Source organism: Acanthamoeba castellanii (genome assembly GCF_000313135.1).
Source record: "Acanthamoeba castellanii str. Neff unplaced genomic scaffold scf7180000084599, whole genome shotgun sequence".
Taxonomy (NCBI): domain Eukaryota; phylum Discosea; order Longamoebia; family Acanthamoebidae; genus Acanthamoeba; species Acanthamoeba castellanii.
Window position 1 is genome coordinate 360138 of NW_004457442.1, and position 17567 is coordinate 377704.

General features: G+C 59.3%; 7 protein-coding genes across 7 annotated transcripts; 5 read left to right on the forward strand and 2 right to left on the reverse strand.

The window, feature by feature from the left end:
* Window positions 1–147: 147 nt before the first annotated feature.
* On the forward strand, window positions 148–1583 carry ACA1_058700 (uncharacterized protein; the record flags this gene model as incomplete). Its single annotated transcript, XM_004339169.1, has 4 exons — window positions 148–729; window positions 801–995; window positions 1076–1335; window positions 1418–1583. Coding segments are annotated over 4 exons (1203 nt in total), but the record flags the coding sequence as incomplete, so codon positions are not given.
* A 380-nt stretch (window positions 1584–1963) lies between these two features.
* ACA1_058710 (Sphase kinase-associated protein, putative) lies at window positions 1964–2559 on the reverse strand (the record flags this gene model as incomplete). Its single annotated transcript, XM_004339170.1, has 2 exons — window positions 1964–2284; window positions 2401–2559. 2 exons carry the CDS (start codon window positions 2557–2559, stop codon window positions 1964–1966), a joined length of 480 nt encoding a protein of 159 aa, XP_004339218.1.
* Window positions 2560–2954: 395 nt separating this feature from the next.
* Window positions 2955–3999, reverse strand: ACA1_058720 (uncharacterized protein; the record flags this gene model as incomplete). The annotated part of the gene is made up of 5 exons (XM_004339171.1): window positions 2955–3037; window positions 3133–3223; window positions 3318–3445; window positions 3545–3667; window positions 3783–3999. The coding sequence occupies 5 exons, from the start codon at window positions 3997–3999 to the stop codon at window positions 2955–2957; spliced, it is 642 nt and encodes a 213-aa protein (XP_004339219.1).
* Window positions 4000–4201: 202 nt separating this feature from the next.
* On the forward strand, window positions 4202–5702 carry ACA1_058730 (tetratricopeptide repeat domain containing protein; the record flags this gene model as incomplete). Its single annotated transcript, XM_004339172.1, has 7 exons — window positions 4202–4367; window positions 4471–4606; window positions 4635–4853; window positions 4975–5099; window positions 5187–5236; window positions 5323–5409; window positions 5490–5702. 7 exons carry the CDS (start codon window positions 4202–4204, stop codon window positions 5700–5702), a joined length of 996 nt encoding a protein of 331 aa, XP_004339220.1.
* Window positions 5703–6380: 678 nt separating this feature from the next.
* On the forward strand, window positions 6381–11362 carry ACA1_058740 (ATPcitrate synthase; the record flags this gene model as incomplete). Its single annotated transcript, XM_004339173.1, has 13 exons — window positions 6381–6674; window positions 6779–6952; window positions 7038–7214; window positions 7301–7690; window positions 7767–7952; window positions 8250–8353; window positions 8435–9296; window positions 9364–9708; window positions 9992–10247; window positions 10477–10624; window positions 10714–10799; window positions 10899–11089; window positions 11183–11362. 13 exons carry the CDS (start codon window positions 6381–6383, stop codon window positions 11360–11362), a joined length of 3393 nt encoding a protein of 1130 aa, XP_004339221.1.
* A 953-nt stretch (window positions 11363–12315) lies between these two features.
* On the forward strand, window positions 12316–16173 carry ACA1_058750 (Nucleotide excision repair protein, putative; the record flags this gene model as incomplete). Its single annotated transcript, XM_004339174.1, has 16 exons — window positions 12316–12435; window positions 12515–12706; window positions 12790–12899; window positions 13002–13124; window positions 13248–13342; window positions 13486–13582; window positions 13673–13776; window positions 13838–14030; window positions 14174–14328; window positions 14432–14531; window positions 14616–14699; window positions 14823–14916; window positions 15050–15165; window positions 15483–15666; window positions 15767–15871; window positions 15955–16173. The coding sequence occupies 16 exons, from the start codon at window positions 12316–12318 to the stop codon at window positions 16171–16173; spliced, it is 2091 nt and encodes a 696-aa protein (XP_004339222.1).
* Window positions 16174–16412: 239 nt separating this feature from the next.
* ACA1_058760 (coproporphyrinogen III oxidase, aerobic, putative) lies at window positions 16413–17495 on the forward strand (the record flags this gene model as incomplete). The annotated part of the gene is made up of 1 exon (XM_004339175.1): window positions 16413–17495. The coding sequence occupies one exon, from the start codon at window positions 16413–16415 to the stop codon at window positions 17493–17495; it is 1083 nt and encodes a 360-aa protein (XP_004339223.1).
* Between the last annotated feature and the right edge of the window lie 72 nt (window positions 17496–17567).

Consider the following 17567-nt stretch of genomic DNA (forward strand, 5'->3'; position numbering starts at 1 on the left):
GCCAGTGGGGCGCAGGACCTCAGGGTACGCCCAACAACAACACCTGTCCATCGCCCTCCCGCGCGCACGTTCTAAACGCCATTGTGTCCTGATGTACGCTGACATTCACACGACACACACACGACACACACACAACACACCCGACAGGCGGTCCTCCTCAGGGCGGCCCGGCTTACCCGCAGCAGGCTGGTGATCGCCAGTCGCCCGCTGGCCCCGCCGCTGGCCCTGTTACCGGCGGCCCCCAGCAGGGCGGATACCCCGCCGGCGGCCCGGCTGGCGGCCCCACTGGCCAGAGTGGCTACCCCGCCGGCGGCCCGGCTGGCGGCCCGCAACAGAGCGGATACCCGGCCGGTGGCCCGGCTGGCGGCCCCACTGGCCAGAGTGGCTACCCCGCTGGTGGCCCGGCTGGCGGCCCTCAGCAGAGCGGCTACCCGGCCGGCGGTGCGGCGGCTGGTGGGCCGACTGGCGGCCCTCAGGGCTATCCTGTCGGTGGCCAGGGCGGCTTCCCGGCCGGCCCGGCTGGCGGCCCTCAGCAGAGCGGATACCCGGCCGGCGGTGCGGCGGCTGGCGGGCCGACTGGCGGGCCTCAGGGCTATCCTGTCGGCGGACCGCAGCAGCAGGGCGGATGGGGCGGACCCCAGCAGCAGCAGGGCGGCGCTCCCCCCGCTGGAGCCGGCTCTCCGCACGGATCCGGCACCGGCTACGCTCCTCTGGGCGGTGGCCCCGCAGGTACGCCTCCTCCCCGCGCCTAGGGCTGCCGACCGAACGACGCTGACGAGGGCGCCGCACGGGCCACACAGTTCCGGCCCAGGGAGACGCGGCGAAGCAGGGCGACAGCAGTGCGGCCGCTGGCGGCCCCACTGGCTCGGGCGGTGCCTCCGGACAGCCGCAGTCGCAGCAGCAGCCGCCGCAGGGCGGATGGGGAGGACCCCAGCAGCAGCAACAGGGCGGCTACCCTCCGCAGCAGGGCGGATGGGGCGGACCTCAGCAACAAGGTGGGCCGCCGCCGCCACACACAACACCGCGCCTTTCTTGACTCACGTTTGCGCGTTCTCCGTGTTGCGCCGGATCACAGGTGGTTGGGGTGGACCCCAGCAGCAGCAGCAGGGCGGCTGGGGCGGTCCTCAGCAACAGTGGGGCGGCCCGCAGCAGCAGCAGGGCGGCTGGGGCGGCGCGCCTCAGCAGCAATGGGGCGGCCAACAGCAGCAGTGGGGCGGCCCGCAGCAGCAGCAGGGCGGATGGGGAGGCGCACCTCAGCAGCAGGGCGGCTGGGGCGGACCTCAGCAGCAATGGGGCGGTCCGCAGCAGCAACAGCAGTGGGGCGGACCTCAGCAGGTGCGTGGTGCATTGCGCGCGGTGGTGCGGTGTGCGTGTGCGGTGTGCGCGTGGACTGATCGCGTTCTCTCCCTCGTCGTAGGGTGGTTGGGGAGGACCTCAGCAGCAGGGCGGCTGGGGCGGACCTCAGCAGCAGGCGTCCTCGGCTGCTCCGACAGGCGGCGCGGCTCCCCAGGCCGGTGGCCCGCCCAAGCAGTAGACCCCCACTGGGACTCCATCCTCACCCCTCCTTCATGAAGGCGAAGTAACCACGCGAAGGGCACACATAACATAAACACATAAACAGACCACGGTACTGGAATCCGTGTACTCGCTGCCGTGTCAGTTGAGAGTGTGCGTGGCCACGACAACGGCAGCATTTCACGTCCAGGGATTCTCGTTGGCTTTGATGGGCAGGAACGAAAGCACCCAAGAGTGAGAGATGGCAAGATTGTCTTTGGCTTGGATTACTCAAGGAATGGGCACGAGTTACATTTGCCTAACATTTATTGTTTGCGTTCGGTGTCTATGTAGAAGCTCTCATTGATGGCGGGTTGTGGAGCATCGTTCTCCAGAGGTTTTCTACCCGAGGCTCAAGAGCAGAGGAGGGAATAGAGAAGCAGAGGTAGAAAAGAGTAGAGGGGATGGCTTACAAGTCCATGCACCACTCGTTCTCCTTGCGGATCTGCTCCTCCTCCTCGGGGGTGAAGTCGTTCTTGATGTTGAAGGTCTTCCTGATGTCCTCGGGCGACTTGCCCTTGATCATGTTGGCCACGGTCTTGCAGGTAAGATCGAGGAGGGGCTTGATGTCGAGGTAGTTAGCGGCGAGGATGAGCTCGAAGAGGGTGGGCTGGTCGACCTCGCAGAACTCCTTGTCCCACGGGATGATGTCGTCGGTCCTCTTCTCGTCCTTCTTCTCATCCGAAGGCGCGTCAGGGTTGGCGTGGTGGTACTTGGCCCACTCGATAACCTGCCGAGTGGATCAACAACGATTAGCCCCACTCCTCCGTTTGAAGTAGAAAAGAGCTGACAATTCTAGAATGAACAGAATCGTTCAGTGCTCCAAGACACGGACACAGGTGGTACCTTGGCGAGGATCTTGCCAGTGACGTTGGGGAGGGGAATGGGGGCGTCGCTGTCAGCATCAACGTCATCAAGCATGTGCTTGACGGTGACGCTCATCTCGGCGATCTCCCTGGGGACCTCGAACACCTGTTCATCAGAGCTCTCAAGCTTGACCGACATTGTTGTAGATTGATGGAGAGATGTGTGAAAGGGAGAGGTTGATGCGCGTTTGGCTTCGATGAGAAGAATAGAAAAATTGATCGGGACCGGCGCCAGCAAAAGCTGCCAATTGCCTTCGCAGAAGCCTTCTTAAGAGGGCTGTGCACCGAAAATCAGTATTTCCTCGATTCTGGAGGTTTACAGCTAAATTAATTGCCCTCCAAGCTCCGCCCCTCTTGCGTGTGGACGGAGTTGTTGCTAAACCCCTTTTCCCCTCCCCCTGCAAAATGTCAATGTGTTTCGGTTTTGTTGTAAGGTTGATCACCTTTCATTTCAGTTCACCACACTTGTGGTTCAGGGCTGGTTACGGGACCCACGTGGCCAAATAGGACTGACCAACTTGGGGGGATGGGGCGTTAGCCCGCCACAGTGTTGTACATGAGCGGATCGACAATGATCAGGTAAAGCGCCACCGCCTTGAGATCGTGGAACGTGAAGCCTGTGCATCGTAAATGGACCGGGCGAGTGAGCACGCGGTGAGGCAGAACAAACCTACCTTGGGGGAAGAGTAAAGTTTGACGACTGTCGGCGCACCTTCGAACTGGCCGATGAAGGAGCAATCGTGTCCCTTGCACTCGCCCGTGTTCTCCATCTCGCACACCGTGTTGCCGACCTGGTCTCGTACCTGTCAAACCCAAGGAAGACGACAGTCGACAGGGTATGCGCTGAGGAAGTGAGTAACGGCGCGCAGGGCGATATAGAACAGTTGAATCATGTACCCAGGCACGGCCGAAGTCGACCTCGCCGATCTGCTTGTCGTCCTTGTCGAGGATCTGCTCCTCGAGAAGACTGCCCCAGAAGGACTCGTCCGGGCCGCCCACCGTCCACTCGTTGAAGTTGATGTAACCTACCACGTGGGAGGCACCTGTGAGTACCACAGAGCTGCGGCCGGCGCAGGTGGTGGCCCGAGTAGAGCAGCATAGGTGTTTGGGGGGGGGGTACTGACCAATGACGCGACCGTACTTGTCCGTGCAGGTGCCGTCGTCGGTGATGAAGGAACGAAGGTCGCGGCAGCGGTCCAGGATCTTCAGGCGCACGCCCGACGTCGGGACCTCGACCAGCTTCGGCTCTGCGCGGCACCAAAATAACAAATAAACAAAATATTATTATTTATTATTTATTTTTTAATTACTTGTTTATTTCTTTGGTGGCGCGATGCTGGGTGTGGTGGGGGGGGGGTGTACCAGGCTTGGGGGCGGGAGCGGCCCTGGGGACGGCGGCAGGGCGGGGGGCGGCCTTGGGCACTGCGGTGGAGGCGACAGGCACGAAGGAGCGGACGGTGGGGTCGGCAACGGCAGCCGTCCAGCAGCCTCGAAACTTGGGCCTCTCCTTGGCCAGCTTGTAGCGATCGTAGATGGGCGGTGCGCCATTGCGGCTGTAGTCGGCTGGCAGAGCTGCCATCTTGTCTTGTCTTGGGTGGTGTATTAAACGGGTGGAGAATTTCGTCCGGGCTTGGCACCATTTGGGAGAGCGCTTCCGAAACATTTGGAACAGTTTGTTTGGATTCTTTGAATCAAAGAAGTGGCCACGTCCGCAGCATTAACAAGAGGGATCTTGATCTTTGCAAACGTTTCTAATCGAACACGTACCACATCAACACGAAATGGAAGGAAATGGAAGCAATGATCCGAGAATTCAGGCCCTTCTGCGCGAGGGCGAGCAGAAGATGAAGCCAGGCCTCATGACCAAGCTCATCTGGGGTACCTCCTACGATGACGCGGCTGATTGCTTCTCCAAGGCTGGCAATCTCCTGAAGAATGCCAAAAACTGTACGAAATCAACACACCATCAGTGTTAGTGATTTCATTCTTGCTTTCCCGCATGCGTCCCTAACGCCTCCTGGACTTCTTTAACCGTGTGCGTTGCGTGCAGGGGACGAGGCCGCACGAGCCTACGTGAAGGCAGCGGACGCGCAGATCACCGGCAAGTCACACACGGAAGCCGTTTCCTCGCTGGGCAACGCCGCCACCTGCTTCAGGAAGGTCGCTCCTCAAGGTGTTCCTCTCATGTACACTCCCAATTGATGGCCGCGGCAGTAATGCTGAGGCAACGCCACGGCCGGCGACAACAGAGGCCGTGGGGTGTCTGGAGCGTGCCATCGGGATGCTGACCGACGAGGGTCGCTTCAGCATGGCCGCCAAGTACCACAAGGACATCGCCGAGATCTGCGAGAACGACCTCTCCGACAACAAGCAGGCCGCCGCTCACTACGAACGCGCGGCCGAGCTCTACGAAGGCGAACCCAATTCTTCATCGTACGACACGCTCGCTTGGCGTTTGCGTTCATTCCACCTCACCCTGCAGTGGTCAGGTTGTGGGAGCGTGTGCCACCATTTCTTTTCCGCAACTCACAATCACTGCGTGCCGTATTGACAGGAGCGTCAAGCCATGCCTCGTCAAGGTGGCACACTTCGCGGCGGAGGACGGCAACTACGCCCGCGGCAAGGAGCTGTTTGAGAAGCTCGCCGCGATTTGTCTCGAGAGCAGGCTCGGTTCCTATGGTACTCCTTCAGTCATCATCGTTATGGTCACGGCGTGCAGCTCTCTGTGATTGCTCATTATCGCACCTCTTCTCCTCTTCTGTACAGGTGCCAAGGAGTACCTCTTGAAGGCCGGCCTGTGCACTCTTGCCGAGGGGGTACGCACCTCGACTCCTAAACGCCGGCGGCCCTGAGCCAGCGTACGCCCCACCCAACCCTAACCCCCAATTGCGCGCTCGTTCAGGATGTGATTGCGGCCAAGAAGGCTCTGGAGAAGTACATGGACATGCACCCCGCCTTCGAGCGCGAGCGAGAGTTCACCCTCTTCTCCGTACCTTCTCCCTTTTCATCACTACCAGCGCCGTTTCGTGCTCCACCTCATTAATTCATTGCCGATGTGTTGTTCCGCAGGATGTGACGACAGCGGTTGATAACTATGACCTCGAGCTGCTCATGAAGACGGTCACCGACTATGACTCGCTTACCAAGATCGAGCCTTTCGTCACGACGCTGTTGCTCAAGATCAAGAAGATGATCGTGCCCGAGGGCGACCAAGACATCACCGCCGGCGAGGGCGCCGAGAACGAGGAGGAAGGCGAAGAGGGCGAGAGCATGCTGATCTAGGCCCCGGGAATCGGCTCTATCACACACGGAGACGAAGAACACAGACCGCCGCGACCTTGATGAACCACCTTCGACGGGTCCTCTCCTCCTGGCGCCCGCGCTGTACATACCACCGTGCCTTTGTTGCAACCACATTCACACCCAATTGGGTGGTTTTTGGTTCATTAAGGTTGCAGAAGAGAGATGGTTGGCGACTTCTCGTTGGGGAGTGGGCTGCCACGTCGGCGGTGTCAACTTGGGCCGGCCCAAGAGCCGCGGACCGCCCGGTCAACGACGACCTGTGACGCGTCGCGCTGGGCCTGGGCGAACCCCAGGCATCGGACCACTCCCTGGCCCGCATCGCCAATCGCGGGTGTCACCGCCAGCCGTGCCCGGATTTAACCGGGCGTGGTGCCGGACATTTTCGCATTGGGCGTGCGCGTCTGCGTCGGTTTGCTCACCCGGACTTTCGGCGCTCCAGCGTTGAAGTAGTCGATCTTTGGGCGTTTTCCGATTCCTCTTCCTCTCTGCAGATTGGCGTCGGCGTCTCGCACACAAGAAGACCTACCATCACACAAGCGCCAGATCGCATTCACTGCCTTCTCGCGCCGTTCGTTGATCATCGCCTGCCACTCCACTCGAGCGCGTAATCGCTTGATTTTACAGCCGTACACACCACTACACAAATTGACACACAACATGTCTGCCAAGGCCATCAGAGAGTACCATGGTAAGAACATCCTGGCGCGCCACCTCAAGGAGCGATCCAAGGGCCAGTTCCTTCTGGACAACAAGCGCGTCCATGTGTCGCCGCAATCGCCGGCCGCTTCGCCCATCAAGGCCGTCCTCGAGCAGCACCCGTGGCTGGTGACCGACAAGCTCGTCGTCAAGCCGGATCAGCTGATCAAGAGGCGCGGAAAGTCGGGGCTCATCAAGCTCAACGCCACGTGGGAGGAGTGCGAGCAGTGGCTCCAGGAGAGGCGCAGCAAGGAGGTGCGTCCCGCAGTGTAGATTCATTCAATGTCGATATCGATTTCCCATTTCTTTTTATATTACGGGCGCATTAACTGACCCTCTTTTTCTCCCTGCACTACCAGGTCGATGTGGAAGGTGTCAAGGGAGTGCTCGAGTACTTTGTGGTGGAGCCGTTCGTGCCCCACGAGGCTTCGGATGAGTACTACCTGGCCATCCGTTCGGGTCGCGATGGCGACGAGATTCTCTTCCATCACGAAGGTGGCGTTGACGTCGGTGATGTCGATTCCAAGGCCCTCGTACGCTGCCCCGACACTTGCTTTTGCTCTTGCAGAGCGACGTTGCTAATCTCTTTTTTCAATCGCTACTTTTTACATTTCTTAGAAAGTGATGGTTGAGGTCGACGAGAGCGTGAGCGTTGACACTGTGCGCAGCAAGCTGCTCACGAGCGAGACCATTCCCGCCGAGCGCAGGGAGCTGTTGGCCGAGTTCATCGCCCTTCTGCACGCCATCTACGTTGATCTCCACTTCACTTACCTCGAGATCAACCCGCTCGTCGTGGTACGTCACCACACCTCAACCGCTGGCGGCCGGTGTGATGTGCCATGGTCAGCTCAGCTGACACCTCTCTGGTTTCGCGTGTCCAGGTCGGCAACAACGTTCACGTGCTTGACTTGGCCGCCAGGCTCGACCAGACTGCCTACTTCGAGTGCCACAAGGGCTGGGGCGAGATCGAGTTCCCGCCGCCCTTCGGCAGGCCTCTGCTCGAGGAGGAGCGCTACATCCAGGAGCTCGACTCCAAGACCGGCGCGTCCCTCAAGCTGACCGTGCTCAACCCCAACGGTCGCATCTGGACCATGGTCGCCGGCGGTGGCGCCTCCGTCGTCTACGCCGACACCCTGTCCGATCTGGGCATGGCCAATGAGGTGTGCAACTACGGTGAGTACTCGGGCGACCCCACTGAGTCGCTCACCTTCGAGTACGCCAAGACGATCCTCTCCCTCATGACCAAGGGCGAGCCCATCCAGGGCGGCAAGGTAACGGCCTCGTTCGTTAATTCAGTACAGCCACCCGCGTTGTACTAACCCGGGCTGTTTTCCGCTTTGGGGCTAGGTGCTCATCATTGGCGGTGGTATTGCCAACTTCACCGACGTGGCGGAGACATTCAAGGGTATCGTCAAGGCCATCAGGCACTTCCAGGAGCGCCTCAGGATGCACAAGGTCAAGATCTACGTGCGCAGGGGTGGTCCCAACTACCAGGAGGGCCTCCGCTCCATGCGGGAGAGCGTCGAGGGCATGGTGCGTTCCTTCCTCCCTCTCCATCACGTTAGCGCCAACCGCCATGCGCAGCAGCAGCAGCACGCAAAGCAGCTCTTCGTCTTAGACTATCAATGAGACGAAGAGAAGAGAAATCGCGTGCAAGATCGAAGGGTGTTCAAAATGCTTGCTCCTCTTCGGGGGATTCGGTTTAACTGAGACTTGAATCGCCTGTGGGGAGTGAGTGCCATCAAACTCCCACATTCCATTTCTTATTTTTCCTTTCTCTTCTTTCTTTCCTTCCTCCCACTGTGAGACTGACATGCCTTCTCCGTACAGCAAATTCCCATCGTCGTGTCCGGCCCCGAGACCCACATGACCGCCATTTGCCAGCTGGCCATCGATGACCTGAAGAGCGCCATTGAGGGCGGCGAGGCCTCCAGGTACTAATCACCACATGCTCGCGCGTATGCAGCGCAGCCCGATCTAACTCGTGGGTGGGCGTACCAATTTCTTGCACGCAGCATGACCCGCAACAAGAGCTGGGGCAACCTCGAGGCGGCTGAAAGCCCCGAGCTGCAGTTCAGCCCCCAGGCTCCTCCCGCCGACGGCCCCAAGCAGCCCGTCACGGTCTCGATCGCCGACGGTCTCCCCACCGACGAGAGCCGCACTCTTGCCCAGTCGCAGGGTGCCTACGCCCAGCACAAGCCCGTCCACACCCTCTTCAGCAGCGAGACCCGTGCTGTCGTGTACGGCATGCACCCCGTCGCCGTGCAGTCCATGCTCGACTTCGACCACCTGTGCGGCCGCAAGCAGCCCTCGGTGTCGGCCATCGTCTACCCGTTCGCCGGTGCGCACTACCGCAAGTTCTTCTGGGGCTCCCAGGAGATCATGATCTCCGTCATGCCCTCGCTCGCCGAGATCTTCGCCAAGAACCCCTCCAGCAAGCTCGACACGCTGGTGAACTTTGCCTCGTGCCGCTCGGTCTATGAGTCAACCAAGGAGGCCCTGGCTATCCCCAACATCAAGACCATCGCCATCATTGCCGAGGGCGTGCCGGAGAGGCGCACGCTCCAGCTCATCAAGCTCGCCGAGACCAGGCCCGAGGCGGCCGGCGGCCGCGTGACCATCATTGGTCCGGCCACCGTCGGCGGAATCAAGCCCGGCTGCTTCCGTATCGGTAACACTGGTGGTCGTCTGGACAACGTGCTGGCCAGCAAGCTCTACCGACCCGGCAGCGTCGCCTACGTGTCCCGATCCGGTGGTCTGTCGAACGAGCTCAACAACATCGTCTCGCGAAACACCAACGGCGTCTACGAGGGTATTGCCATCGGCGGCGATCGCTACCCTGGCACCACCTTCATGGACCACCTCCTCCGATTCCAGGTAAGTCGCGCGCGTCCGAATTGCGTCGTAGATGCAGAGTGCATTGTGCTCATCATTTTCACTACAGGCTGATCCGGGCGTGAAGATGATGGTCCTGCTGGGTGAGGTCGGCGGCACTGAGGAGTACAAGGTGTGCGAGGCCCTCAAGAACGGCACCATCACCAAGCCCATCGTGGCCTGGTGCCTGGGCACGTGCGCCAAGATGTTCCCCACCGAGGTCCAGTTCGGTCACGCCGGCGCCTGCGCCCACTCCGACCTGGAGACCGCCGACGCCAAGATCCGCGCGCTCACCGAGGCCGGCGCCCACGTCCCCTCGTCCTTCAATGAGATCGCCACCCTCATCAACAAGGTCTACACCGATCTCGTCCAGAAGGGCGTCATCGTCGTCGGCAAGGAGCCCCCTCCGCCCAAGGTACCATCCCGTTCATCTCTCCCTCACCTTCAGCATCAACCACCGCACAACTGAGAACTCGATGCATCCTGGCCATGATGCATCGAGGGGTTTTATAGTGCAACAGCGAAATATCTACACTTACCTGAATCAGATCGTGTGAAAAAATACGCCAGTGGCCGCTCCAGGCCTTGGAGTACACAAAGCACACAGACATTTCTTTTTCCACTCTTACACTTGACTACCACACACACCTCGCGTTGGTTCGCATTCGCTAATCGTCCTGCGTTGGCCTTGTGCGCAGATCCCCGTGGACTTCGCGTGGGCGAGGAAGCTGGGTCTTATCCGAAAGCCCGCTTCGTTCATCTCCACCATCTCCGACGAGAGAGGCGAGGAGCTCATGTACGCCGGCATGCCCATTTCCCAGGTCTTCGAGGACGAGATCGGCATCGGCGGCGTCATCTCGCTGCTGTGGTTCAGGAAGAGGCTGCCCCAGTACGCCTGCAAGTTCATCGAGATGGTGCTCATGATGACCGCCGACCACGGTCCCGCCGTCGCCGGTACGCGCCCACCACCTCCACCCTCTTTCTTTTTTTTCTCTCTCTGGAAACACGACCACCGCTATATGATGACCACATTATGCACTATATCGAACACCAAACGGTGTTATGAAGGATTTTCTCAGATGAACGTCTGAAACGACGATCGTGTTCTCTTCTTCCTTTCTTTTTCTCTTCGTTCTTTGCCTTGCATTGATGATGACTTATCACCGGCTTGGCCATCGTGCAGGTGCTCACAACACCATCGTGACTGCTCGTGCCGGGCGCGATCTGGTGTCTTCGCTCTGCTCGGGTCTCCTCACCGTCGGTCCCCGTTTCGGTGGTGCCGTGGACGGTGCGGCCAAGACCTTCTCGTGGGGTTACGACACTGGCCTCAGGTACACACCGACCTCTCCCCCCCATAAATATGGTCTAAATCCTACTCGTCACCCGCCACTCACGTTCTTCTTCATCTTCGTCAACACAGCCCCTTCGAGTTCGTCGAGGAGATGCGCAAGAGGAAGGAGCTGATCGCTGGTATCGGCCACAAGGTCAAGTCCATCCACAACCCTGGTACGTGCCACCCACCACTACCCACCACTCAACGCTGTCGCCTCAGCAATGCCCACTTTTTCTCATCGCATCGTGTGTGTTTGTGTGCGTCACGCGCAGACAAGAGAGTGACGATCCTCAAGGAGTTCGCCCTCAAGCACTTCCCCGCCCACCCGGTGCTGGACTACGCCCTCGAGGTTGAGGTGCTCACCACCAAGAAGAAGCCCAACCTCATCTTCAACGTCGACGGCTGCATCGGCTGCTGCTTCGTCGATCTGCTCAGGCACTGCGGCGCCTTCGCTCCCGAAGAGGTACGTTTCATCCGTGTGTCGTGTCGTTGGTCGTGTCGTGTCGTGTCGTGTCGGGGCGCCAAACGATGTCGACAGCTAATGTTATGATTGCAGGCTGAGGACTACCTGAAGAACGGATTCTTGAACGGTCTGTTCGTGCTGGGTAGGAGCATCGGTTTCATTGGCCACTTCCTCGACCAGACCAGGCTCCAGGAGGGACTCTACAGGCACCCGACGGACGACATCTTCTACATGACCACGTCGGGTCCCGACCAGTCGGTTGTTCCCCTCTAAACAGGCAACCGCGCGCACTCTACACCAACGTCATGATGATGATCATCACCCCCTTTTTTTATGATCATTATTTACATACCGCCACGAACACATCCGAGGAGAGAGACAGAGAGGCCAATTTTGAGGAGATGCCGCCCAGGCACACAACACACTTGCACAGCGCTTGCCACAATAAAGAACGATACCCACAGCGCTGCACTACACGCACACGCAGCTTCCAGGCCCTCCATGAAGGCCATCATTCGCGATCTCTTCACCAGCGATGTTGGTTGCAGATGGCAGGAGTGAGTGCAGACAGAGTAATGGATGATGGAAATGCCAGCACGCACGCACTCGCACTCACACGACAGCTCACGCTCAAGGCTGTCGGATACGGGAAGGGGCGGGCAGGGCTAGCCCCCATGGTTGTTGGATACGGCCATACTGCGTTCAGAAAGCACCGCTTCCCATCCGAACAGCGAAGTTAAGCTACGCCAGGCGGTGCTAGTACTGGGGTGGGCGACCACCCGGGAATCCACCGTGCCGTATCCTCTTATTTTGCAGGCTTAACCCCCCCCCACTCGTCCTCTTTCTGCAACACTCCATTAAAAACTTTTAAATTCTTCTTGGAAAGCATCTTTTCTTCAGGGCTAAAACGATCGGCAACATGAAGTGAGTACCTCCTCAAATTTGGTCAACGAAGACGCCCTCCATCTTGCGTGTCTAAGAGGACACCACGTAAACGAGGCAGGTTGCTGATCTTCATCAAAATGCAGGTTTTATTTGGAAGATTTGTTGGTGTACTTTCCGTACACTTACATCTACCCGGAGCAGTACTCCTACATGCTCGCCCTCAAACGCTCCCTTGATGCCAACGTATGTTCTTCATCAACATTGCAGTTCTCAACTCCATTTATGATTGGTTTAAACCAGTCATCTTTTTTAATCACTTGTAGGGTCCGTGCGTGCTGGAGATGCCGTCCGGCACGGGCAAGACTGTGTCGCTGCTGTCGCTCATCACGTCCTACCAGCTCGCCCACCCCGAGGTCGGCAAGCTCGTCTACTGCTCGCGCACCGTGCCCGAGATCGAAAAGGTTCCTACCAACGACCTCCGCCCGTGCCTGCGTGTGCGGTAGTGCGTGTGCGTGTGCTAGAGCTTACGGTTGGGCGCAGGCGGTTGAGGAACTGCGACGAGTGGTCGCCTATCGCGATCAGGAGCTGGGGGACGATGCGCCCAAGTTCTTGGGACTCGCCCTCAGCGCCCGGCGCAACCTGTGCATTCACCCGCAGGTGAGCCAGCACACGCAAGGCGTCGTCGTCGATTCCAAATGTCGCGGCCTCACTTCGTCATGGGTCAGAGCAGAGGTACCGCTCATGTGCGTGTGCGTGTGTCGTGCGTGTCGTGCGATGTGCATTGATGCGCGTGGCTTGTTCGCTTGACTCTCCAGGCGGACAAGTACAGAGGGCTGCACGAAGAGACGACCGACGGCCAAGGCCGGCGCAGCGTCGGTCCCGTGGAGCTGTGCGACTTCTTCGAAGAATACGAGAAGAACGGACGGTGCGTAGTGCACTACCCCTTTTTCTTTTCTTTTCTTCCCCCGGTGCTCTGGGCTTGGTGGCTGGTGGTGGTGGTCAGCTGACTGTGCGGGCCACTGCGCAGGGACGTGCTCTTGAACGGCGTGTACTCGCTGGGCGACCTGAAGCAGATCGGGAGGGAGCGCGGGTGGTGTCCCTACTTCCTCGCACGGCACCTCATCAACTTTTCGCACGTCGTCATCTACAGGTGCGGCTGCGACTGCCGCTCTCAACCGTTGGTTGCCTTGCGTTGAGAGAGAGAGAGAGAGAGAGAAGGCCAAGACTGACTCACATCTTGTGGTGTTCGCGTGTTGGGTGGGTGGTGGCCCAGCTACCAGTACATCATCGACCCCAAGATCTCGGACCTGGTCTCGAAAGAGTTCAAGAAGAACTCCATCGTCGTGTTCGACGAGGCGCACAACATCGGTAGCTCTCTGTCCACACCACTGCTAACAATAATAATATTCTTCTTCTTTTTCTTTTTCTTTTATTGTTGTTTTGTTGTTATTATTCTATTATTCGTGTTATTATTAACGCGTTGAGGTCTGACGTCGTCAACTGGCCGCCAGACAATGTGTGCATCGATGCGCTTAGCGTCAACATTGACAAGCGAATCCTCGGCGCATCGGCCAGAAGCGTGAAGAACCTTTCCACGAACATCACCAGGTGAGGCTCATTCCTCGGCATCAAGCGCGGTGTGTAGTGCGTGCCCCGCGCGATGTAGGCTCTTCTCACGTGCGGCGGCGACGCATTCAGAATCAAAGCCACGGACGCGGACAAGCTCAAGAAGGAGTACAACCGGTTGGTGGAGGGCCTGTCCGGAATCGCGCGCATCGCAGACGAAGCCAAGGCCGATCCAGGTACCAACCTACACGACACGACACACACTTTTCGATCGCTGCTCACTCGTTCCCTTTGTAGTGTTGCCTGACGATGTCATCCAGGAGGTGATTCCGGCCAACATCCGCAAGGCGGAGGACTTCATCGACCTGCTCAAGCGGTTCCTTCAGTACCTCCAGGCGCGGCTCAACACCAAGCAGGTGATCAGCGAACCGCCGCTCGCCTTTCTACAGAGCTGCCAGGAGGCCACCAAGATCGTACCCAAAACACTGCGGTACCTCACTGCGCCTTACCAGTCGCACCAGGATTGTATTCTGAGCGGTTGTGTGTGTGTGTCGTGTGTCGTGTGTCGTGTGTCGTGTGTGTGTGTGTGTGTGTGTGTGTGTGTGTGTGTGTGTTGTCGTGTGTCGTGTGCAGATTCTGCGCTGGTAGGCTCTCGTCGCTGCTTAGGGCGCTGGAGATATCGGACACAGCGGAGTACCAGCCCCTCGGCGTGGTGTGCGACTTTGCCACTCTCCTCGGGACCTACCAGAAGGGCTTCTCCCTCATCATCGAACCTCGAAGTGACGAAGGTGCACCCGCCTCCCTCCCCATTCACGCCTGCCCCGTTCCGTTTGTTTGCTTCCCCTCACAACCATCACAACCATCACACGACACACGACATGTACGACACAGAGGTGGAGAACAACACAATCCTGCAGTACACGTGCCTCGACGCATCGATCGCCATGCAGCCCATCATCCGCCGCTTCCGGTCGGTGGTGATCACCTCGGGGTACCCATTCTCTATGCTACGCTACGCTCCGCTTCAGGGTCCGGGGCTGCTGCTCTGACAATGATCGGGTCCGACTCCCCGTAGGACCCTGTCTCCGCTGGACATGTACCCACGCATGCTCAACTTTATGCCGGTCGTCACCGAGCGGCTCGGAATGAGTTTGAACCGGTACGTGAGTCCCCCATCCACGCGCCCTGCCATGTGCAGCGCACGGGCTGCTCACTGTGCGTGGTGTGTGCGGCGCGTGCTGTTCAGTGCGTGCGTGTGTCCGTTGATTGTGACGCGAGGCAGCGATCAGGAGGTGATCAGCACCAAATTCGAAGGCCGCAGGGATCCCTCCGTGCTGCGCAACTACGGCGCGCTCCTGCTCCAGTTCACCACCGTCGTGCCCGACGGCATGGGCACGTCACCCCCCCCCCCCAAACGCATTCCACACATTTCACATTCCACATTCCAAAGTGGTGGCTGACCTCCTGGTCGGCGTAGTGTGCTTCTTCCCGTCGTACCGGTACATGGAGGAGACGGTGTCGGTCTGGGACGAGATCGGCATCCTGCGGCAGGTGGTGCAGCACAAGCTCCTCTTCGTGGAGACGCCCGACTCGGTGGAGTCCTCCCTCGCGCTCTCCAACTATCGGTACAACACGCAGCACAGCCTCGCTCGCCGTGTGTCGTGTGTGTGTGTGTGTGTGTGTGTGTGTGTCGTGTGTGTGTGTGTGTCGTGTGTCGTGCGGCTGTTGATTGACTTCTCGCTGTGTTTGGTGCCACAGGCGCGCATGCGACACGGGCCGAGGGGCGATTCTCTTCTCGGTGGCGCGAGGCAAGATTTCAGAGGGCATCGATTTCGACCATCACTATGGAAGGCACGACACGCACAACACGACACGACACGCACACGACACACGACACCTGTGCACATCGCACGAGCTGACCACACCGCACACGCGCACACAGGTGTGTGATCCTGTTTGGCATTCCCTACATGAACACGCAGAGCAGGATACTGCGGGCTCGCTTGGAGTTCCTGCGCGACAACTACCAGATCCAGGAGGCCGAGTTCCTCACCTTTGACGCCATGCGCACTGCCGCGCAGTGCGTGGGTCGAGTCATCCGCGGCAAAAAGGACTACGGCATCATGGTACACCTCGCCACGTCTGTGTGTCGTGTGTGTCGTGTGTGTCGTGTGTGTCGCGTGTTGTGTGTTGCCTTGCTCATCATCGACGGACGCGGTTGTCAAGGTGTGGGCCGACAAGCGGTACAATCGACTGGACAAGCGGTCGAAGATGCCCCAGTGGGTGTCCGACAACCTGCAGCATTCGCACCTCAACCTCTCCACGGAGATGGTACGACGCCTCGTTCTTCGTTCTTTCACGCGTTCTTCTCTTTCGTTCTTGGCTCCGACTGACGCCAACCCGGGCGCGCGCAGGCGGTGAGCTTGGCGCGCACTTTCCTGAAGGAGATGGCGCAGCCATTCTCGCTCACGGCGCAGTTGGGCAAGGCGCTGTGGACGCTGGAAATGGTGGAAAAGCAACCCACCAGCAAGAAGCCCACCCACATCGCACTCACAACCGCTGCCACCTCTCCTTCCTACGAGGGCGACGACCAGCAGCATCCGCCTTCCTCTTCCTCATCCTCATCCACATGATTTTAAATGCAGAGCTTTTTTGCCCATTCAGTAGAGTTACCATTTGGAGGAGCCAGCCTTGGTTTGGTGGCAAAAAAATATAAACTATAAATTGAACCTATCAACAACGCCTGCACGCCGATTTTCGATCGGTAATCGATAAGCTTTGGGGTTATTTCCCGGATATCTGGTATGTAAGGAACGGAGCTTTGGAGGCACGCAAACCACAACGCAACCAACCATCACAAAGTTTGAGAGAGATGAGCGAGACGTGGAAGCAGCCCCTGTCCTACCTTGGCGTGGCCGCCCTCTCCGCCGGCGCTGCCGTGGCCGGCTACCGATACTTGACCGGCTACCGATACACCACCGTCGTCCCGCCCCCTGCCGCTGCTGCTGCCGTCGTGCCCGCCGTCGTTGATGAATCGACCAACGCTGACGAGATCGAGCTGGCCTTCAAGGCCGTGCAGAACCACATCTGCCAGTTCCTCGAAGACGAGAGCGGACAGCGCTACAAGGAGGACACGTGGAGCTACGACAAGGGCTCCGGTGGCGGCATCTCGCGGGTGTGGGAGGCCCTGAGCGACGACGAGCGCCACCTGCTCCTCGAGAAGGGCGGGGTCAACTTCTCGGGCATCCACGGCGCTGCCATGCCCGACAGCGCCGCTACGCAGTTCAAGATTCCGCCCAACACGGCCTTCAGGGCCACGGGGGTGAGCCTGGTCATACATCCGCGTACGCCCCACGTCCCCACCATCCATGCCAACATCCGCTACTTCGAGTGTGGGCCGCGGTGGTGGTTCGGGGGCGGCGTCGACGTGACCCCCTACTACGTTAATCGAGAGCGCGTGGTCGAGTTTCACAAGTTGCTACGCGCGCTGTGCGAGGAGTGGGGCTACAGCTACGAGGCCTTCAAGAAGCAGTGTGATGCCTACTTCCTCAACACGCACAGGAAGGAGGCGCGAGGCGTGGGCGGCCTCTTCTTCGACCACCTCACCACCAGCGACGCGCTGCCCAAGAGCAAGAAGGAGATCTGCGACTTCCTGGTGGCGCTGGGCATGCTCTTCCCGCAGCTCTACGGCCCCTTCATCCACGAGGGCAAGGACAAGGAGGTGACGCCCGAGCAGCGCGAGTTCCAGCTCTACCGCCGCTCGCGCTACGTCGAGTTCAACCTCCTCCACGACCGAGGCACCAAGTTCGGCCTCCAGTCCGAGGGCCGCGTCGAGTCGATCCTCATGTCCATGCCGCCGCTGGCCCGATGGAAGTACAACTGGCACCCGGAGGAAGGCACGCCAGAGGCCGAGCTCTATGACATCATCACCCCCAAGGACTGGGCCTCCATGTAGTGTGTGTATCACGAGACTATATAAGTTCAGGAGCTAAACATCATCTTAACTACAACACGCATCGCACCCCAC